Source organism: Lissotriton helveticus, chromosome 1_1 (genome assembly GCF_964261635.1).
Source record: "Lissotriton helveticus chromosome 1_1, aLisHel1.1, whole genome shotgun sequence".
In the NCBI taxonomy this organism is placed as follows: Eukaryota; Metazoa; Chordata; class Amphibia; order Caudata; family Salamandridae; genus Lissotriton; species Lissotriton helveticus.
Genome location: NC_136057.1, coordinates 156,487,458 through 156,511,412, shown reverse-complemented (window position 1 = coordinate 156,511,412; position 23,955 = coordinate 156,487,458). Strand labels below are relative to the sequence as shown.

Below are 23,955 nucleotides of genomic sequence, written 5' to 3'. Positions count from 1 at the left end.
TTTATTTTTAATTACATAACACGATTGTATTTACTCTTTTACACTTTATGTAATTTTAGGGGGTGGCGTAGCTACTTGCCTTCCTATCGCTTTCTAAGGTTTCGCGCTTGTCGCCGGTTTTCAGAGATCAGTGATTTATTTCCATGTTCGGTCGCCGCCGCTGTCTGGAGGGCTGTGAAGAGGCAGGGAGGGCTGGCGTCTGCCGCCGTGGGGTGGGGGATGGGCGACGGCGCGCCAGAAGGTGGCAGTAGTGCAGCGCGGTTGGAAGCACTGCCTTCCTTCCCCCTCCCCTGGCAATAAGTCATGTAAGGTTGCTGTGCTGGTTTCCTGGACGAGCTTTCAGAGAGCTGCAGCTTGCAGGAAAGCGCTTATGGCAGAGTCCCGGTAATCCTATCCGAGCCGCACAGTAATTTGAGCACTGTATCCCTCATACAAGTTGCAGAGTGCTATCAGGAAAAATAGCAACAACTCACGATCACGCGCGCCTGGTTTTTTGTGTGTTTCCCAGTAATATTGTCTTTTATTTGCTACCGCTAACATTTTGTTTGCTTTCTAGCGGCAGGCAGGCAGGGGAGGAGAGGAGGAGGGGGGAGGAGAGTAGGGGAGGCACGGCCTAGCGGCCGTGCAATCAAGTAGTGAGGGGGCGGAGCTGGGGGAGGGTGCGAGAGAGAGTAGGCAAGGCTAGCGGCAGGCAGGCAGGGGAGGAGAGGAGGAGGGGGGAGGAGAGTAGGGGAGGCACGGCCTAGCGGCCGTGCAATCAAGTAGTGAGGGGGCGGAGCTGGGGGAGGCTGTGGAAGAGAGTAGGCAAGGCGACACGGCGGGAGGGGGCGGAGCGGGTAAACAAAGACGGACATGCACGCGCCCGTGACTTTTAAGGTCAATGCGCATGCGCATAAGCTTAATGCGCATGCGCATTGACCTTAAAAGTCACGGGCACTGCAAGGAATCGCCACGATTCCTTGCAGTGTGGATAAAGAGTGGATGAGCCCCTATAGTCTCGCTTGCTCGATGCGCATGCGCATCGACAGGCGAGACCTAAAAATGTATGTGGCAATTTAGAGGCATGTAGGATGAAATACCGACACCAAGCATCAATGCTAAATATTACACAGTCCAATCTGTGAATACAAGGTTATATTCATAATCATTACTGCCCTCTCTGTGTTATGCCCCCCCCCCCCCCACACCCTTCTTTCTGTACTCTCTCCCACCTGGGTAACCCTGGTTATTATAGTTCTACAGTAAATTTGCGCAGGAGCACGAAACAGGCTCATGTGTTATCTTACATTAAGTAGTGTGTGTAGGAAGGTAGATCCCTGACTATGGTTGCCCCCAACTTTTTGCCTGGTGTTTTGCTGGTTTTCTGACTTAGTTGACCTGGGGCCCTGCTATTCAGGACCCCAGGCCTACTGCTCTCTCTGTAAAATGGATTCCATGTACCTTAGGTACATATCTAATTGGATACTGAGTCACCTTATCAGTCCCTGTACAGTGTACCTTAGGTACCCAGGGCATAGGTGTACCCAGGGCTTACCAGGGGCTGCAGCATGTATTATGCCGCCCCTGGCTGGCCATCCAAATCTGACACAACTGGCTGCTTGACAGCTGGGGCGAAGTGGTGTACTCACCCTTTGCTTTAGATATAGTATACCTATATCTAAACCTAAATGGACACACAGATCTCCTATCACTCACTCCTATGGCAGGCCTTGACAATCCTGAAGGCAGAGTGCTTGGAATCGTGTGAGATGGTGCTCTGGCATGAGCTGAGCCTGTCTGCGGCTTTCGGGATCTATCCCTTAGCCGTTTCCATGATAACGCATACCATATACTCTTAAGTGCATTATAATCCTCGCGGTTATATGCCAACTCTGGTATCGCTTTATCAAAACATGTCGAGTAAGGTGTCATACGAATTGGAATACTAACCCCTCGCCAATTCTGGCGACGGGGTTAGCATTCCACCCTTCTAGAGGGACACGACATGTATGTAACCTATAACCCCGGTTAAAGTCAGACAGAGCCTTAGCTCCACAAAATGGATGCTGCCACCGAGACACAAGTCTGCCCTTCTGCTGCTGGGAGTCCTCCCAGAGCAGGAGGCAAGGACAAAGGGTTTCCTGCCAGGGGCGGTGCCAGCACCGTCCCAGACAGGGTTTTGTGTATTCTAGGTAGGCAGGGCTTTAGAGGAAGGTGACTGCAAGTGGCACCCCGGTGCTCACTGTGCATAGGCCGGCTTGAACCAGTTCCAGGGGCACACCAGACCCTGAGCTGGGGAAAGCCCGCCAAAGGAGAGGGGTGTAACCACCCCCCTCCTAGTCCCACCCATAGGGCAGGACTTAGTCGCGTGCCAGCCCCTTTTTTGCAGGATAAAGGTAGGAGCAGGCCCCCTTCCAAATTAGATCAATCTTTGAATCCTGAACCGACCTTCTACAAGAAGAACTCAAGACTCTTCTCAAGATTTTCTCCCTTGTGACTAAGGAGTAGTCACCCTGCAGCAGCAGGCACCAACCAAGCATCGCGGTTTGTTGCCAGTCTCTCCTTCGGATCAAGACTGCTCCAGCACGACGAGAACCGGCTTCCCTGGCACCTCTGACCTCTACCTACATCGTCAGTTACGCTGAGATTCGTGGGTGTGACGAGACCTCGAGGGACCGGCCATCTTCAGAACTGCACGACGCTTGTCCAGCACGACCACCGAGTGACCCTCGACCGAGTGCTTTGGGGTAAGAGAAGCCCCGACCCTGAGCAGCTCCAGCACCGAAGTTCAGCCCCCCTGCATCCACGAGATCTGCGTGGGGCCCTTCTGCTCTTGGCTGTTCACCGCGTTGTCCCGGTCACTTGCCCGTTGGCTAGTGGCCCTCTGACGACGAACTTCAACGACAACCACCGCTGGTCTGGTTGCTCCAGACTGGCCCTTGCTCCCCTCCAACAGAGGAGCACCCCGGACCCTCCTGGTCCACTCCAGACTCCATTTTAGGTCCACCGCGTGGGCCTTGCATTTGCCAAGACTTGTTGCCCAATCCTGGGTCCAGCGACGTCGACAGCAGAGACCTTCGTGGGACAGCTCGCACCTCCATCCTGGTCGCCGACAACGCCTCCTGGTCCGAGAGACTGCAGAGCCCAGCAGCGCCCACTCACCTGGTCGAGGTGACTTCTCCCGGTGCCACTCTGGTGCCCATCTAATCACTGGCTAGTGATTCAGAACTTGGTCCCCTCTGCTTTCAGGTCTTCCTCTTCCCTGATCCAGGCTTGGATCACCACTAACTTTTCTTCACTGGCCGCCTGCCAGTAACTTCCTCTTCAGGCTCCTGGTTCGTCAACAAGGGTTTCCGACGTGACTTCAACCCTATGCAGCCGCAGCCCCTGGGCTAGGTAAACCGAGTACTCCGGTGCTCCAGCATAGTCCAACACTCCTAGTGTTCGGATCCACTCTTGTTTTCGATCCACCTAGTCGGGTTCGCCCGAGAACAGTAACTTTGCAACTGCTAGCCTCCATAGACTTTTTCCCGCCTTACGCGTGAGAGTTCCCACTCTGCACACGACGTCCACAGGCCTCCTGCATCTAATCCCAGTGTTTAGAATTGTAGGCCTAGCGATTCCTGAGTCTAGAAAAGTATTACTTACCTGCTAGCAAGTTCGCATTCCACTTACTGTGTATATGGTTTTTCGTGCCCCTAGGGCATTTGTGTAAATTGTGCGACTTAAAGTATTTTCGTAAGAGTTTTGTTATGTGCTTAGCTCCCTGACTCATAAAGAGTTCAGGGTAGTCTTGTTATAAATAAATACCTGTTTATTTTCATAACAACTTGTGTGGTGTCCTTTCACTTGGTGTTCAAGGGGTAATGTGATGGTAAAACAGCTGGCTTAACACGCCCTCTAGAGTCTTAGCCTTAGACTGCTCGTATCCATGCTACTAGGATAGCTGGTCTATAAGGTTGACTTACAACCAATCCTCAATAAGGGTTGTTTGGACTGATACATAGTGATCACTAGAATAGTGAGCACTGCATATCAGGCCAACTTCTCACAGTGTGGCATCCACCCATAGGGTTGTTGGCACAGATTACATTCCCTAGAAATCCATATGCACCATCAGTTCACTTTGTACTTAGCCCTGTTGTTGCAGTGGATAGCAATAGTCTCAAGTCCTTGCTTCCTCTTCAATGCGTTACAGTGGCTTGGGCCGGACCACAGGTGGAAGCCCTTGGTTCTCGCATGCTGTTCCTGTAGCGGTTGCAGGGAAGGATGGGCACAGCCATGTCTTCAACGTTAGCTGCCTCTCTAAGGAACACACAGATGCCGCTCCGCTCTATCTGCTCTCTCAGGCATTCCACATTCTCTGCCCAGGAACATGATGGGCTTCTCAAATCCTGCTGAGCCAGGCAGACTCCATGCCTATCTCAGCAGGCAGGCATCTAGGCAGCCCACATCTCTTCCACCTGAAAGGTGCTATTCCCTCACCTGCGTGAGAATGGTTGTCAGGCAGACAAACATTCTGGTTGACCAGCAGTCTTTCAAGGACTTCCTTCTTTGGTTATGAAGAACGTGAAAACTAAAAGTGTGGTGGGTTAGATCCCACTTTTATACACGGGACATGGATCTAGTGTCTCAAACTTCAGTACCGGTTTGGGGTGGTTCTTTTTCATGTGTTCTTTTCAGGCTTCTCTCCAAACACATCCTATCCTGTGTGTAAAGTGATGCTTCTCACAGGGGAGAGCACGGGGCTGTCACCAAGTTGGAGCATCCAAAGCATGAACAAAATTGTGTGTGAGGTTTCTGCACCAGCCAAACAGCGGGGCAGGCCTGACCTAGAAACCTCCTCACATTGCCCAACAGAAACTTGCATCCCAACCCAATGGCAGTACTCAGGAAGAACTATTAAGCAGCTCCATGCTAATAAAGTCTTTAAACAATTTCTGTCTCCAATCTCTCTCCTTCAGTGTCTGGATCTTCGCCATGCCGCCAGAGGAATGCAGGCGATGCACTTCAGCTGTCTGGGGAAGCTGTTCTCATTCTGCATCTTGTGCTGTGTTAAACCAGGTGCATTCAGAATGCATCCCAGTGGCTTCAGTACTCCGATTCATAACACACACAGTCCCACTACTGCCCATCTACTAAATGCATACAATATATGCAATCGACATGCACACAGGATGCTAGTACAAGTTCGGGGCTTCACATAACCGCAGAACTTGACACAAGAGGGAGTCAAAAAGTCACTTCTCAACGACACAGATGAAAAGGTGTGGTCGATTCACAAAATATGGTGTGCTTCCACTATCTCTTTACATTCTGAAGCTAGAAGAGGGCAGTGACAGGACTTGGACCTTGTGTTGACAGGGAAAGGTCTACGTCTCTGCGCTCTACTACTAGACACATTAGCTGGGCGCTCACGGCAGAGGTGCATACACAATCACCATGCAGGAAACCCTCCAGTACCAACAGGCCCCATTTATTTCCAGAGGCAGAATAATCCAAGTAATTAGGGGAGGACGTCACATCTGTATATTCTTTATCTCAGAAATAATTGATCAGACCTACCTAACAAATGTAGAAGAAAACAAACTGGAATAAAAACAAACACATTTCTAAACAAAGTGTCTCTGAATTATCATGAACATATCATACTATCAAAGTAAAAGCTTAGCATGGCTGGTCTCTTTATTCATTGCTTCGGGGCTTCTTAACATGACGCTTTCAATATTTCCAAAAAGTGCCACCAAAACTAGATTGTACAGGCTGCAGGTACTGTGATCTGCTAAGCTGACAAAGTGACCATAGGACTTTTATTACTTCTACATCAATAATCTCTACCCTCTACCATGTCTTGCCCTGAAGAAGACCCACTAAATCAGGAAAGAAATGCGTTGGCTTCGGCAGACTTGAAGACAATGAATATTCATATAACGTATATTGCCTAAAATAACTATAATTTGACAACAATTAAAAAAAAAGCTTTTTGAAAAGTGTAAGAAACTGGCTCTATATATACTACACCAAAGTGAGGTATAGTGTGTATAGAGTCAAAGTCTCCCAAGAGGTAGGCAGAGGTTAAAGTTAGATAGAACCTTACTCTCTAGTAGTGGTAGCTTTGTGGAGCAGTAAGGCAGTATCAGAGGACAGTGTTAAGCATTTGATGAACCCACTCAGTCAGCAAATGAATTCACACACTCAAGAACTGAACTCTAGGCCAATTGTATATGTATAAAAAATATACTGTTGTTTATTTTTAGAACCAAGCAAGCCTGGTACAGGTAAGCATTAAATACTTTCCAGTAATAAGTTACTGGGTATAGAGCAGTTTAGAAATGTAATAGGAATTGTACTTTGTTTGATTTACAGGGGAGCAGTAGTATGCAACACTTAGCAAATACAGTACATTGGAATGAATAGGCTTTTTCAATAAATTGCGGGTAAGTTACTTTTACGTTACTTTTTCTAACTCAGTGCTGGATGCCTAGATTCAGCACTGGGACATGTCCTGCAAACAGGTGAGAAAACAAGTTTTGGTTATTTGTACGATTTTTAAAGTATATCTTTAGTTTTCAAAACTCCACACTTAGTCGTTTTTTGGAAGGAAAATTGTCCATGTCGTCCTATGGAGGAAAAACAGGTTGTCGGTTTGCAGGTAAGTAAACAACTGTGGAAGTTAAGGTTCTGGGGTTAGACTCAGGGGTCTCCCAGGGTCAGTGATGCACTGGAATTGCACCCTCAGTGGCACTAGGTCGGCTGGGTGCAGAGTGTTGAGGCCCAGAGTTATGGATGTAGATCCAACACTGGCATCAGTGTGGTTTTATTAAGCTGAGAGTTTGTGTTGACAAACTTCGAGCCCATGTACTCAAAATGTCTTCACTGCACTTTCAGTGTCCAAGAATGGACTCCGACACTGTATGGGCATATTGCTCATGCAGCTATGCCCTAACCTCTGGTATAGTGCACCCTGCCTTAGGGCTGTAAGGCCTGCCAGAGGGGTGACTTGCCTATGACGCAAGCAGTAGTAGGTTGGCATGGCACCCATGAATGTGTGCTATGTCGACTATTTTACTTTAGCTACACCATAACACATACCCTGCAGAGGCAGTGTGTATGTGTTTGGTATGGGGTCCTTTAGGGTGGCACAATACATGCTGCAGCCCTAGCAGGGGCGTTACATAGGCCCCTGTGGTGCGAGAGTGCCCCGAGGTCCAGGGGGTCCTCTCAGCACAATGCAGAATGGCTTGACATAATAACGTGCAGTCAGTGTCACAGCACGCATCAGCTGGGTTTAGTCTCTGAGGCAGAGGAGCGTTTAAATATTGATAATTGCCTGCCGCCCATGCACTGCAAAGGCTGGCTCTGTGCACTGGTGGTAGGACTTTAATAAAGTGGGCCCTCTGCCACAGAGGCTTGGCTCATGTGGCCGCACTGCGGCACATTCACATTTGGTGCACCACCTGCGCAATCATGCAGTGGTCTGCAGGGTGAGGCAGGGCGGGTCATGCGTGCAGTGTAAACTAACTGCACGTGCGATAGCACCAGCAGTCTGTGCTTGCCCCCATGGACGCTACAGAAGCAGCCTGCAAGCAACTAAGTAAGGTAAGAAGTAATTAAATATGGGGTTGGAGGTGTTTATCACTTTACAAACTGGATTCAGTAAAGAAATAGAAACAAAGACAGTAGTCAAAACCTGTTCAGCTGGAAGTCAAAGTCAAACTTGACAGTGTGTCTGCACGTCTTTGTGAAAATGTAGTTTACTCGTAATCACCTTGGTTTCTAAAGCTATGCATTCTTGGTCTTCCTTTCAACCACTTCTCAATGCAGGAGTATTTATTTATTTGTATAACCTCTGTGCTTCTATCTTTAAAATTAAGTCTGCACCAAAGAAATAAAGTTACAGTGGTGTAATGCTAAATTAAACTACACATGAGAGAATAGTAGGTACGATCCAGCATAAAGCACTCGTCCTTGATGCAAGAGTGTGGTGCATGTGAAATTTAGCTACTTCAGAAAGTCTTGCTCTTAGACATCAGCTAATTCATGGCCCTCTTTTGCTTGCAGAAAAATACGACAAGCGCCGCAGCAATGATTACCGTCCAGAGACATCCTAAGGATTTTGGGGGGCCATGTTCGGAACAGCTTTGAATTTATAATTTAGTTTCAGGTCTTTCATGCACTCTTTGGCCAGGTCACTGTCAGTGCACAGGGACACTAGTCCAAATTCTAAATGTGTTTGCATCTAATATTCATGAAACACTCCATGCAAAATGTGTGTAATAGACTCTCATACATTACCCACATTAAAAATATATTAAAGAAAAACTGCATTCAAAATAATCTGTTTTTGAATCATTCAAGGCTAATAGTGCAAGACTCTCTGCAGAACAGCGCCAGCAGTACCAGGGCCACCCTAAAAGAGACTCAAATACACTGATTTAGATTGTACAATGTACAATGATTGTATTGAAAACAAAAAAATATTCCAGAAAAGTTCTACAACAAATATAAACAGTCGTGTGTTGTGTCCCAAGTGAAATTGTGAACCAAGGCATATGAATACATTTGTAAGAAAATATGTGCAAGGTTTCAAAATAAACTTTGTTATATACAAAAAAACAACCAATTTCTTTTTTTCAAATATATAACATCTATAGAATGATAGAGTGTCAGTTATATTAGTTCGCTTTTCTTAGTTGTCGACGGCGTTTTCGACCCTAACAAGGATATAGAGTCTCTTCAGAACTTATGATGTGAGGGACATCTGGGGAGACAGAGATATGTATTTAGAATCTAAGACCAATGTATAGTTTAAGACGTTGTCTTAGAGAAGTATGGGCTGGAAATTTACCTGGTGTTGGAATTGCTCAATGTATGTGAAGTGCGTGAGAACCATGTGCAAGTGAAAATAAAATTAAAGATACTCACTAAGAAACCCAGCCGGGTTCTAAAGGAGAGACAAATTCAAAAGGTCATTATTACTTGCTGATAAGCTTGTCCATATACTGAAACTGTCTTTCTGTTAGCCTGCGCCACTGTGATCATCTTTCTTTCCACAAGACTTCCAAGGCCTGTCTGTTTTCATCTTTTTACTACCTTAGGCTCTTTCCAGCCACCATCAAGATCAACACAGCAGATCTTTAGTAACAGAATAGCCTTCTACAAAGTCACTTTTATCAATGTCACCTCAGTAGACAGTTCGGCCTCTGGTGTTCTGTCTGCAGTCTTGGTGTTAGCCGTGGTATTAACAATGGCATCTAAAAGTCTAGAGAGTGCTGGGGCCACAATCAATCATGGATTGCAGTAGCAGTACGAGATATGAGCAGTTCACCATGTGCTTATAAGCACCAGTGTTGCAGCTAGTGAGTTAGAAGTACTGCAGGCAAAAGATGCAACAGGGCTCTTCACAACCTTTTGCTGGTGTGGATGGGGAGATGAGGATAGCCCTCAAACCCTACAGCTGCACAATGATGTCATAACTCATTTTTTAAACTTATTATAAGCAAGATGTAATGTCTTTGTCTTATTACATGCACTTTCTTACATCAGAAAAGGCATGTAATAGGTAAGAAAAAAAACTGCTGTTTAGACACTCATTGATTGCTGATTATTATAGAAAGATCTGCTTGTGTATGTTGTTACTGCTCTTCAACTCCCACTTCGAAAAAAAACTGTGCCCCGCAGTGAAATATCTGGTGAACATAATGTTGTGGGGATCTGTGGTGCCCTCTCCTGACCTCTCCTCTCCTCTCCTCTCCTCTCCTCTCTTCTAGCCAACGCTGGCTCAAACAGAAGGTATCCAGTTTAGTTTAGCCATTCATAGAGCGCATGATTACACCACCGGTGTCCCCCGCGCTTATGATTAGTTTGATCCTCCCCACCCACGACTACCAGATCCATGCAGTTATCCCTAGTCAGTGCTGATCAACCCAGTCCACCTCTCTCCACTTGTGACCAGAGTCAGTACGGTTTACTTCCCATGTTACTTATCAACTCCTCCCTCTGTTCTCTAGGTGGGGGTGGCGCTTGTTTCCAGATCATGTTTGGTGACTGTGCTCATTTCCCCTCTCTATTCTCCTGGGTTGGTGCTAAACTCTCTTAATGCAGGTTACTGTGGCTGTCTCATACTACTTGTGATCGGTTATGTCATAATATAGGCTGCATGTTACCTCTTTGAACTTCTCCAGGGAGTGTTCGGATCCAAATACAAACTGCAGTCGGACAACCTCGCTGTGACAGCAAGACCGGCCTTGGGAGTTGGACACGTGATTCGCCACTTTGCGTAGAACAGCAGCATCGATGATTCTTGAATAACGAAGAGCAGAGACGATTTCATCCTCCAGGAGCCAACGGATCTGGAGAACAGACATGTGCAGAAAATCTGTTAGGGATGGCAGCATATTCAGGTCTAGACGCTTGAAAATTCTACCAGCAGGGGTTGCTCTTCCCCTTATAACTATTATACTCTGCAGAGGAGGGCTCAGGGGTTGGACTGAGCTGTGACTTCACCCTGTACCAGTATACACTCACCCTTTGGCCTAACTGCAGTCTTCAGAGAGTTTAGGCAGGGTTGGCATCTGGCATCCGTAACACCACACTTCCCAAAGGAACTATATTGGCTCCTAGTATGAAGCCCAGAGTTACTAGTTTCAGGAAAGAGAATGTACAACAATTGACTTTGTTTCCGTTGTGAGACTAAAACAGCGATCCTTCGTTTGGTTACAGCATATTTTGGTCGCTAATTACCCTGGCTACCTTCACGCTGTCAGTGCAATTTCCCGTCTTCAGTGTCTATGCACAAATTTAGGTAATTATCAGACATACTTGATGGTGCATTGCTCTCCTCCAGCCCCTGCCTCTTACCTGTAAGTACCATACTTACTGCATTGCCCACATTGCGCACCTCCTACGTAATTCTACAAAGCACACAATGCACAATGCACCAGGCCATTACATATTGAGAAGCACTTACCTCACTCATTGTGGCTTCAATAGCCTGTCTGTGCACAACTGGAAGTTTGGATAAAGAGCAGAGCCTGAGAAAGAGAGAAAAACAACAATTAGATGAGCAAAGGTACCAGCTGAACTGTTGTTCTACGCATTGTTTGTGCTTCCAGGGTTGAATTAGAAGCTAAAGACAGTCCTGCAACACTCTTTTTGGTGGATACTCTAACCGCAGATGCCTAACCTTTAGAATATCCCTAGGCGCCAGACTAGATACAGAATACTTTTCAGCATAGCACCTGCATGCCGATAGGCGGTGTCGTGTGGCTGCGCGTCAACTCTGCTCTGTAATGACAACTGGAGCTGTATACAGGCGTGAAAAAGTGCACGGACATCAGTTTCTTTCTGAATAGTGTCAGTGCCCTAAGACACAGATCCAAAAGATAACCAATTGTGCCAGTATGCAGGTCTCTTCTTTGGAGCCTTTTTAGATGGAAAAGAGGCCATCACAGGGAGGGCAGAGAGGAATCTGCGCTTAGATAGAGCACCCACCAGAAACAGCATTATTGAATGCAAGTAAGTTGCTCTTCTGATGGATACTTCGAACTGCAGATTCCTCACCATTAGAATGGATACCAAATCAGTACCTCCCCAGACAGTGGGTCTGTAGAATGACTGCCACACAGAATTGCCAATATGTCCTTCCCGTCAGACCTGGATTGCCGCCTTTCAGATATCCAGGAAAGGAACCCTGCGTGCAGACATGGTGGTCGCAGCGTTGTCCCTGTGTGAAGGCGTCCTCACCCGTAACAGAAGATGGTTCTTTATAATCGGGTAGCAGATCTTAATGGAGGACTACCCCATCTGAACAAAGTCTGTTTCTGTTCAGCTTTTATTTTCTTTGCCTCACAAAGAGCTGATCATCTTTGGTACAATTGATATAAAAGCATAGTGCTCTTTTGGGGTTCAAAATATGGAGTCTTTCCTCCTCTTAAGAGGGGTGAGAAGGGGAGAACAACATCTGATGAGTGACGAATTGGCTGACATAAAAAGATGTAACAACCTTCTGGAGAAAATCCACTTTGGTCCTCACAACCGGCTTGTCTGAAAGGCAGTTGGACTGACAGAGCTTAAAGCTCACTCATGCGATACACTGATAACAAGATTTTTAAAAAATAGTCTTGTGAGGCAACACAGTAGGGAACAGCTATGTAAGGTCTCCAAAGGAGTATGCACATTAAAAGTAAGAACCAGGTTAAGATACCACTGTGGCATCACAGAAGGTTTAGGGGGAGAAAATGTGTCATGTTACAAGTGCCACACCAAAGCACAAACTTGGCCCAGCATCCACATTTTTTTTATTTCATAGGATGACGCCTGACCTTTAGGGAGAACTCCATTAATTTGGGAGTTAGATTGAATGCTGTCAACTGCTCCTGCTTATTCTCAATGCATGAAATCATAGATTGACCAGGCCTGGGTGCAAGACACTGCCTTGCTACTGTGACTTAAGATCCTGACGAAGCATCAGCCTGATCGAAGGACAGATGCTCATGATCATGATCAGAAGATCTGGATACAACACGTTTCTGGCTGACCTCCGGGCCGCCACGATGACTTAGGCCCCATTATTCTTGATCTTCTTCAGAAATCTGACAGGAAAAGTAGTGGCGGGAAGGTATTTAGGAATCCTGAGCTCCAATCTAGGTGGAATGCATCTACAAAAGAGAGATTTCTTGGAAAGTCCATCACGCAAAAGTGTTGGAATTGCAGGCTCTCTGTGATGGTAAAGAGATCAAGCCAGGTATCTCCCCATTGGAGGACACACTGCGCCCCCTCTGGGTGTAGTTGCCATTCATGATCCCCAGGTATCACCGGCTGAGTTTGACTAGCTTGGTGTTTAAAAGTCCCGCCATGTGGTGTACAATCAGCATGATTCCCTGACAATTCAGCCAGATCTAGTGACACAAGGCCTCTTGGGACAGAGTCCAGGACCCCACTCCACCTTGCATGTTGCAATACCACATGGCAGTGGTGTTTTCTGTGAGGACCTGAACCAGCCTTCCCATGATGGAAGGCAGGAAGGCCTTCAACATCAAACAAATAGCCCACAACTCCAGCAGGCTGATGTGAAAGCAAGCCTCCACCAGAGACCAGAGTTCTCGGACCTCCACCTCTCCAACCCTGCATTGACATGTCAGCCATCAGTCTCAGCTCTGGTTGGAGCAGGGAGAGAGGGTTGCCACTGCTCCATTTGCAGCCACCACTGCAGATATTTTGCAGCCTCTTCCATAATCTGGATAGAGTCCAACAGGTTCCCTTGGTGCTGTTCCCACTGAGAATTCAGATCCCACTGTAGAGTCTGCATATGTCTTTTGGCACGTCATTTGGCGTGATGGACGAGCAGGAGTCAGAAGGCCAATACTTCTATAAGTCTCAGAGACATCCTCACTGAGACCCAGGACGGAGGCTGAAACAGTTTGATCAAAGCCGGATGTCCTGGACTCGAGGCTCCAATACGCTAACCTGAATACTTCTGGGGCTTAAGGACTTTGTGGGATTAGACAGCTTGTTTCAAAAGACTTTCTATCTGCAAGCATTAACCAATTAATTTGTTTGTTGACTACAGAGATTTGGTTTCATTTCCTTAGACGGGCTGCTGGCCTTTCTGCTACAGTCAGTCACACTTGAAACAAAAGGATATATTTCTTGGGGGAGGAGCCAAGCTCGCGACCGAGATGGCCGCTCTGTAGCTCGGCTCCGCCAGCCTTCCTGCCCAACACACAAATCCTGTCGAATATCCTGCCTCGAGACGACACACCCTGGAAGAAAAAGGAAGGGGAAGCAACGCTGGTACTCACCGTATGGCCCGGGGGCCCATGCGTGCTGTGGATCCGCTGCTGGGCTCTTGCTTGCTCCGGGGCCTTCGCGGTGTAGAGACCGGGGACTTGCCTGTGTGGGTCAGCCGGTGCTGCGGTGACAGCGGCGGCCCCCGGTGCGGGGGCGAAGCCGGCTGTGAGGGCCATTGTGCGAATAGACCGGTGGATCCTGGCCGGACCGGTCCTGCGGCCGGTGGACCCCTTGTTGGAGCACGGAGCACCGTGGAGGTGGGAGGTCTGTGCAGGATGACCCCCCTTTGATGCCTTGTCCGGCCATCTTGAAGCCCTGCGCCCGGAGTCGGCGGGAGGCGCCCTCGGGTGATCGAGCAGCGGGCCCCCGAGTTTGATGGCGCTTTTTCTGCACCAAGATTGCCATTAGCGTGTCCCGGTGACCCCCGGCGGTGTCTCTGCGTGAGAGCCCGTCCCGGGCATCGTGGAGTGTGGTGACGCAGCTGAACCCACAAGATGGCGGCTGACACCCGGGGACACGGATTTCATCGGGGCGGGGGATCTGTGTCGCTGGCGTGTGCAGGGGCCTGGTCATATGAACGTGAACCCACGATCGGCGATGTCTTGGCTGCCCTGCAGTCTTTGCGTGCGGCCTTGGCCCCCGGTGCCCCTGTGGGGGTTGGGCGGTCCGCCGCCGTCTTTGAAGGACCGTTCCCCATGGACACCCCTCGACTTTGGGATGGCGTTGCTTTGTCCCCCTTGGTCACTACAAGGAGTGCTTCCGCTGTGCGTAGACATGATTGCAACCCTGCGGCCCCGACTCTCCTGGCGGCTGTGAATGTGGAGTGCGAGGACATGGGCTCCATGTCAGGTTCGGATGCTGCTCCGGGGTTCGGGGAACGTCATGGATTGCTGATCCGATCTGCTATGGGGAGGCCCTGCTGTTATGCTGCAGGGGGGACTCAACTTTCCTGTGCTGCGAGGCGAGACTCCTACATCTTGCTGCTCATCGTGTTACTGTCGAGGGTTCTGGACTCCCGAGACTGGTCCTTGTTTTGTTGCTGGCTGCCGGAGCCCATTGATCTGCGCCCTAGTCCTGGTTTGTTTCGACCGTGGAGCAGCTCCACCTTAAACTGCTTGCCTTTCCTTGCTATATCGCATATAGTGGTGAGGACAAAGACAGGCCAGGGATGAGCCGATGCTGCACCCGGAGGACTGCCGCTTAATAGTTTGCCATGCTGATGGCCCCCGCTTATTTATAATATGGACGGTTCCTTTACAAGTTTATAATACCTACGGTTGTGTCGATCTCGTCTGGACGTTGCATACTCGTATGGCTGGGCGGGAGGCTGGGGCCTACCGACTTGTCTTATGTTCTCCTCCCCCCCCCCCTTTTTTGGGTTCTTTCCCCTCCCTCTTTTTTGCCTTCTTATTCCCTTCTCTCTTCTTGACTTCTCTATATTTCGGGTTCTGATTTAGGGCGACAGGCACGCTGCTGGGGGGGTAGGCCGTAGCCTTCTGCAGGGGTGCAAGGTGGGGTGGTTGTTTTTTTATTTTTTTTCCTCTTTTTTCTTCTCCTTTAGTTCTATGGCTCTTTTGTATCCCTTTATCGGAGCGCCGCGTCTGTGCTTGTCTCCCATGGTACGATTGCGGGTGGTAACTGGGGGTGTGTTGTTCTCCCTTCTACTGCATTGCCACATTGCTATTGCGTCTCGCGTGTCCACCTCGCTGGCTGTACCCTCACTCTTTTTGCCTGCTCCGTTGCTGTGGGGCGCGTGCCACAGCGTGGCGTTCTCCCCCCTTTCTGATTTATTTCATTTTCCCCCCTTTTCCCCCCTTTATTCTCTTCTTTCTTATTATTTGGGTTAGTGTGGCGGATGATTGTATTTCTTGCTGCTGTTCTGGTTCCTCCGTTCACTCTCAGTATGTGACTGGTTGGTGGGATGACTAAGGTGAACATTGATTTGTTATATGGCGTATATATCCTAATTGATGTACACTGTTGGTGATGATAGTTTTCTCCGATGCCTTTATGTTTTGCTGTCTGATTTATGGCCCGCTATGGGAATTCGGATGAGCATACACTGCAATTAATCCTGCTATACTTCCTAATATAAAATTGACCTTCTTTGCTCCTGTTTTCGGTTGTCGTATATGGCCGTTCTCATATTGACTGCTTACCTACAAAATGTAATGTGCCCCCCGACACATTTCTCTTCGGATACATCGGCTTATTATATTGTGTCCTGGCCTACCTGAGCGGTTGTTGGCCCGTATTTGTATATCCTTAACTGTACAATAAAGGTTTTCAAAAAACAAAAAAAAAAAACAAAAAAAAGGTTATATTTCATTGGGTTAACTCCTGAAACCAGGGATAACACAAATCTATTTGGGTGGATATAAGCGTCCCCTTAGCTGTGGCTCATTTGTCACACAAATTGGCTGTGATATTTTATTCAAATTTACCAAATGATAAAAAGTAAGCTTTCCTCACTCAGTAGACTCTTGATCTTACAGGAACGAAGGGATGGTTTTATGTTGATAGAAGGCAGAAACTGTTTTATTTGCTAGCGTTTGACCCTTGTGTCTTTCCCCCCCCCCCCTCAGTACGAACGCGCCGATTTAGGGCGCTGTTCGTGGCCACATCTAGTTTAGGGTGTAGGCTTCTTTTAAGGGGCTGATTTTAAATTACTTTTGGCACTTACCACTCAGCGCTGCCTCATATACAGTGTCCAGCCGATTTTAGGGCTGAGACACCGGGGACTCGGGGCGGAGTGTTAGCGGTGGCCATCTTGGGTGAGTCTTCACCATAAAAGCATACAGTCATGGCTCCGCGCAGCGGACGCGATCAGCGGTCGCGCCGGATTAGCGCCGGAGTTACGCCAGAGTTCAGCCCGTCTGCGCCCGTCCGCGCTGAGGGCGGGCTGCAGGACGGGCTGTACTCTGGGTTCCCTGCCCCTTTCCATCAGGTTCTATACTCTTATACCTTGGAGGATATGCAGTCTTGGAAACCGACAGACACTATATGCCATCATAGGTATACACCTGAAGAAGTACTGGTTCTGGCCCCACATATCAAACATACCTCTAGTCCTGATTTACCCCCTATGGACAACCATTCACTTGTCAACTTATGCCCTATGCCTAAAAAGACTCATGAGGAGAAGGGATATCTTATCAATGCCCGCTCCTTAATCAAAAACAACGTCGCTTTTCATGAATTTGTGGTGGCCAGAAGGCCTGACTGGGTCTTTGTTACGGAAACTTGGGCCTCAGAGACCTCAGGACACGACCTTTTTATGGCCATCCCAGAGGGTTATTCATTACACAGATATGATAGAGTTAAGCGACGGGGAGGTGGTTTAGCAATTCTCTATCAGTCACATCTTATCTGTCGTATTAATGCCCTGTCGGTCCCTTCCGACCCCTACCAGGTCCTACATTTCTTTATCTCTTCATCTCCCTCTGCGTCTTTTGTTGGCCTTCTTGTATATAGACCTCCTGGACCTAGATCCAAATTTAGTTGCGACCTGTTTAGAATCTTGGAGCCTTATGTTGGAAATCCCCATTTCACTATTTTAGGTGACTTAAATTTCCACCTGGACGACTCTACATCTAAAGATACCTCCACCTTGGTCGATCCCCTTGAAGCCTGTGGCTTTTCCCAACTGGTAAAAGGCCAAACTCATCAGGCTGGCCATACTCTTGATGGGGTCTTCTCTAACGACCCCAGGGTTAAAACTGGTACCCCTGAACCGCTAGTATGGTCAGACCATCTGGCCGTTCCTATAGTGTTGACCCTTTCTTGTTTAGATCCATCCATGAAGGGTCTGACTCAAGGAGAGGGCAAAAGGAACTATAAAAATATTACCAATGACTCTCTGGCCCCGCTTATCAGGTTGGCCCCCATGCCCTCAGATCCAGAGAAGGCAGCACAAAACCTTGTTAATACCATCGCCGGGGCTATAGACACCTTAGCTCCACTTACACGCCGATATTCAGCGAGGCGTAAGCCCTCCGCCCCCTGGTTCACCGAACCTCTTAGGAAGATGAGACAGGGGTGCAGGAGACAGGAGAGAAAATGGAGGAAATCTTGGGACATTGTGGACAGAGAGCTTCATAAACATATGTTAGGGGAATATAAGACTATGGTCATTAAGACTAAACAACAATACTTCTCTAACCTTACTACCTCCCTCACCTCATCAAAAGAGCTGTTTAAAATAGTGGACTCTCTTTGTTCACTGCAAGTCCAAGACCCAGTCACGGGATCTCAGGAGTTCTGCGACAAGATCTCAACCTTTTTTCATACTAAAATCGAGGAAATTGCTTCCCAGTTGGAATCGCAGAAACATACTCTAGGAAATCATACCATTCAGGCTCTTACCAACTCTGAAACTTGGCTTAAAGATCCTACCATGACCCTATCTTATTTTCCGGTGATCACTCTTGACATCCTCGATTCCCTGTTAAATAGGATTAAATCCTCCTCCGCTCTGGACCCCTGTCCCCTCAGAATAATGAAGGAGTGTAGGGACACACTTCTTCCTCCATTGCTGGAGGTAATGAATAGTGCCCTGCTTCATGGGGTTTATCCATCAGCCTGGAAGGAAGCGATTGTAAAACCATTATTAAAGAAACCATCCCTAGATCCCACCATCTTAAAAAACTTTCGACCTATATCTTTACTCCCTGCGCCCGCCAAAATGTTAGAGATCCACCTGAACTTACACCTGTCTGCTTTCCTCGACTCCTCTGGGTTCTTAGATCAGAGCCAGCATGGGTTTAGGAAGTTGCATAGCACAGAGTCTGCTCTTACCATGGTGACAAATCACATTAGAGTGAAAGTGGATCACGGATTGACAACGCTGCTGGTTTTACTCGATCTGACCGCAGCATTTGACACCCTATCTCCCGCAATTTTAACATCTCGATTGAGGGAGATGGGAGTGGAGGGGCCCGCTTTGAGCCTTCTGTCCTCCTTTTTAGATCTTAGAGAACAGAGGATCAAATTCGTAGATTACCTCTCCCCTGCCACTTCATTGCAATGTGGGGTACCACAAGGGTCGGCCTTAAGCCCTACCCTATTTAACATTTATGTGGCCCCACTTGCAAGACTAGTAAGAGCACATGGTATGGTAGTAGTGTCATACGCAGACGACACTCAGGTTATGGTGTCACTGACTCAACCGGCCAGCAACTCAGCATCCAGGTTCAGGAGTTGTATGCAATCAGTCTCCGACTGGATGATACTCAACTCCTTGAGACTGAATGGCGAAAAGACCGAGGTGCTGATATTTGGAAGGGACCAGGATATATGGTCAAATGAATGGTGGCCACCCTCTTTGGGAACCTGCCCTGTCCCCTCTTATTCAGCCAGAAATTTAGGGTTTATTTTAGATACCTCGCTGGCAATGACCCTTCAGGTCAATAGAACGGTGGCTACTTGCTGGGGAATCATCAAAATTCTCCGAAGAATAGTGCACTACCTCTCTCCCCAGGCTAGAAAACAGACAGTAGTTGCGCTGATTGGGGCTAGATTGGATCACTGCAACTCTCTTTATGCAGAGATTAACAAGGGTCTGATTCAGCGACTCCAAATAGTGCAGAACGCGGCCGCAAGATTTGTACTAGACATTCCCCGCTCCTCCTCTGCGACACTAGCCAGAAAGAGCCTCCACTGGCTTCCCATAGAGCATCGTATCTCTTTCAAGATTATCTGTCTTGTGCACAGGGCTTTGAAAGCGGGAACATCTGATGGGCTGGGATCTCTTCTCCTTGCCTATACCCCTAGCAGATGTCTACGTTCATCACAACACAATCTGTTGGTGATCCCTCGGACTAAGAAGTCTAGATGGGGTGGAAGAGCATTCTCCACAGTAGCCCCGCGCCTTTGGAATGCACTTCCATTGGAACTCAAGTCCCTAACCTCTCTGCCCCTTTTTAAAAAGGCTCTAAAAACATGGTGTTTCAAGAAAGCCTACCAGTAATCCATTTCTCTGGACATGAAAAATATATAATTTTCTGGTTAGGCGCTTTGATGCCCGATGGGCTAAGTCAGCGCGTTATAAATTTGTTTTCATTTCATTTCATTTCATTTCAAGGCCAGTTATAAAAAATATTTTTAGGCTATCCACTGAATGTATAAATGATTAATATTTTGTTACAATGTATGGACGTATGCAAAACTGCATAATTGATCAGGCACTCGTGGGTGTAAGCTGGACTTTCCTGGAATAAGGCTTTAAAGATTTTCCCAAATTTAAAGTGGAGTCTGCATAAGCTCATGTCTATTTTCAGCATCTTAGCTTCTTTCGGTCACTTACGGTCAAATATCAAAAAGATTCAATTGGATTCAAATAATAGCAAACTAGTCATCAGACAGCTAACGGCGGCAATTACAAGACGGTTTGAGTATGTATCTGAACAAATGACGAAACATTTCTTTGTTTGCTCACATACCCCATCTAACCCTCTAACAGTCAGTGTGGGTCAGGTCCCACAGATGGTGTGTTAGGTCACAATGGAGTGCATCTCTGAGAAGGTCAATGTTAAAGGTCACTGCTGCCTGAATATGGTCTCACCTTTCATCACTAGAGGATGGAAATCGATCTAGTGCTGGCACCATTTCCTCATCAGAGCGGAATGAGGAAGACTGTCCTGGTGAGCGGGTGAAGGAGGCGCTGCTTTCCGATGCGTACCTACAAGAGAAAGCAGCATAGGCCATTACCAGGAGTATAATTTTGGAGAAGAAAGCGTTCTCTTGATAACAACAGTAAAATATAATCGTGGTAGTTCGGTTGTTACCCAACATAAAAAGTTAATTACCTTTAGTAACAATATTTTAGGAGGATACTATACCTTCAGCACAATCCTCATCTTATGGATATTCCCTAGACACTAGATAGGATCCAGAAAAAAAATTCAGCAGTTGATTGCCAGCGCTACCATGTGGCTCTCAAATGTTACCACACCCACCTGTGTACGTTGCTCACTGGTGTGTTGATGTTCGATCCTTATATTTTTCTCCGTTCAACCGAGACGTGCAGAGAGGGAACAAAGGGGGCTAAAGACTGCAGATTATACAACAGCAAAGCAACAGTTGTAAGTCTTTGGATTTTATTTAGAATGACTGTCCGAAGGGGAGGAGGAAGGGTGGTCAGGAGCCTATGATCAGAAATATTAATAATATCCTTAAGCAATGCCCTCTTGAAGATGGGACTGAATAATACTGATTAACTAAGGAAATGATGTAGCAGGGCCCTTCTGTAGTATCCATCACTCCTCGCTTGAACCAACAGTAATATCTGGCAACGGTATGTAGTGAAGACCAAGTGGCCACCCAGCAAATATCAGCCACTGTGATTTCCTTTGGATCCACCACTGCCCTCACAGAGTAGGCATAAATGCCAACCAGGAAGGTCTTTCATGGCCAAGGTGCAGCAGTTAGGCTTATCTGTGCCACAAATGGAGTGTTCAGACTGCTGCAGGGTCTGTACCAGATGGGTGGGTTGAACAATCTCTGTGCACTGCTCAGGATGGATCCTGAATGCTTGCAAATCTCTGTTCATTGATGATGGCCTTTAGTGCTGCGATACGTCTGTGCATTGCAGAGGATGGATCTTTGGTGTTGAAAAATGTCTGCATTGGTGAGGTTGAATCTTCAATGCTGGTTAAAGTCTATGTTTTGGTGTAGATCACTTTTAAGTGCTGGCAAATCTCGGGGCATTGAAGATGCCCCTTCAATACTGACAAATATCTGTGCTTTTATGAGGGTGGCTATTCAGAAATGACAAATTCTGTGATTCGGTGTGGATGACTCTTCAACGCCGACAAATTACTGTACTTTGGTGAGGACAGCTTCAGTGCTGACAGAACTCTTCCACATATGATTCAACCAAGAAAAGCACCATCTTCCTCAGTCCAAAAGACTGTGGAGTAGCCAGATCTCATGCTAGCATAGCAATGCAAGACACTTACAACCCACAGAATAAGGCTCGGCTTCCATCATGCAGAGGGCTTAACTTTGTAACCCAAGACGGCTATCCAGGCTTATTATTTGCAGTGATGACACAAACCATTTTTTCTCCTCACAAACAAAAGTTTCCATCAGGTAGCTGTGCTCTTTATTGCTCATCTTTAGAGGGTATTCCTTGTAGACCATTTCACTTCAGAGGAAAACAAAGGTTTGGCTTTAAGCATCTTGCCGGGTAATATTTTTTTGTCCGTTGGGGGTGTGCGTGGATCTGCTGGGACTACAGGATCCTTTATGTCTTCCATCCACAGCCTCAGATGAAAAGGTTTTGGTACTCTGATGTCCTAAATCGAGCTACTGGGGATTCCAAATGCCAGTAGAAGAGTGGCCAGCGGCCAGGCTTTGCTAGTGATGTAGTTGACAGACAAATTTATTAGCACTGTCCCAGATGTAGGTAGCCAACCGAAAATATGGCTGGAGGAGGTTTGGTGAGGGTACTCCTGGAATCGTGCAGTGTATGGTTAATGTAGGGAGAACAGGTGTAGGGAAAAGGTAAAGGGGCACAACTGTAACCCAAATCACTCAATCAGAAACAGGAAAAAGAAAACCTTAATTGTCTTTTAATATCTACCTTAATTGTCTTTTAATAGCTGCGTTCACACTTCTCAGATTGGTTACCTAGGTTAAAAGAATCACAATGTGCCCTGAACACATGCAGCTCTACATGACTCCTTTGTCTCGTCAGTCCAGTGGCTTCAGATGAAGCTGCTATCTGGGGGACGGGACAATATGTACTAAGTCCCTGACGGTCTACCTAGTGTCCGTTAGGTACCACCACATTTGTTTTAAAGTTTTACCCTCTGAATGGGCCGCTAAAGATATCCCTCACCAGTTGGCACTATGGACACAGTCCCATTTATGACTCATTCTCCGGACATAGCAACACCAGAGCATATTTGGAACCAATCAGTACCCTGACATCAGTTCCTGAAACTTTTTCAGCACCATATTGTACTGTGTGTTAGACGAACCGAGAAAATAATGACTGTGACTGCGTTTGCACACACTGAAATCTTATTAGTCACAATTTTAACTCCTCAAAAGGAAATGAGGTTATCAATATATTGTTAAAAAAGTTAAGTTACTTTTTCTTCTGATGGATACATCTTCTTTACAGATGCCTTAGCTAAAGAAGGAGTACCAAAGCACTACCTCCCTGGGAGACAGGATTTAGTAGTGCCAGTTACCCAACAACATTATGCTGCACAGTCCGGGCAAACTGCCTGTCGCTGTATGCCTGGTGTTTAGCAATATGCAAGCAAAGATGACAATATGGCTACCCACTACATGGAAACAACTATCCACTGTCCTGCAGTGTAGGGTCAATGAGCACCTCAGTCCAGCAAGCAGGAGTCTGACAATGGTAGCCTGTATCTGCGAAGGGCTCAATGTGTGACCCATCTATAGCCTGGAGGGATTGATCCACTAGTGCAGATAAATATGTACTTACTGGAAGATCTGCACCCGAGTCAGAGGTTCACTTGTGCTGTAGCCAATGTCTACTTGGGCACCTCTTAAGTTACCTTAATAATGTGGTAGAACAAGAATGCATGAGGTTATGAGACCAAGTACATTTTCAACAAGGGGCTAGTGTTCCTGAAAAGGATAGAGAGGGAGACACGGTCTCTGAAAAGGTGGAGAGTGCCTGGGTCAGAGTACTGACTAGGGACAGTCGGTAGGACTGTTTAGGGTACCTCATGCTTCATCTAAGGGTGGTGCTCCTCGTCGGGCCGGCGCAGAAATGCCCTATGGGTCCCCGAAAGGGTCATTTTGGCCGAGATCTTTTAAGAGTATGCCGTTCGATGAATGAGGGTAAGGTGGTTTGTGAAGAGGTGGGGTGTGCATCGAAGAATTAAAACTGGCAAGGGAGATCCTGCACTATACTTTAATGATGGGACTGCCCTTCCAGGGATAAAAACCTATGGCAGGTGGGTGGTACCTTAGGGTTTGAAAGGAACCCTGGTAGTCCGGGTGCTGAGATTGGATAGAGGAAGTCTATTTCTGTCTCAGAGAAATAAAATACCCCGATTTTTTGCCAGAATCTCCCTCTTTGCAGTTGCAAAATGTTGGCATCTATACTGCAGGCAAAACGATACCAAAAACATACCACAATAATGAAGCGCTCAGATATCGCAAATACGTGAGTGCGCCTTCCCACCAATAGAATATGGA

General features: G+C 47.2%; 1 protein-coding gene across 7 annotated transcripts in view; it reads right to left on the bottom strand.

The window, feature by feature from the left end:
• Window positions 1-23,955, bottom strand: part of SZT2 (SZT2 subunit of KICSTOR complex) — an 804,663-nt gene that overhangs the window by 414,493 nt on the left and 366,215 nt on the right. For all 7 annotated transcript variants that reach the window (XM_078659317.1, XM_078659363.1, XM_078659315.1 and 4 more), the window contains 3 exons: window positions 20,333-20,449; window positions 10,949-11,012; window positions 10,146-10,331 (listed from right to left, as the gene is read on the bottom strand). In XM_078659317.1, the coding sequence (XP_078515443.1) occupies window positions 10,146-10,331; window positions 10,949-11,012; window positions 20,333-20,449 (367 nt within the window). The remainder of the gene's footprint in view (window positions 1-10,145; window positions 10,332-10,948; window positions 11,013-20,332; window positions 20,450-23,955) is intronic.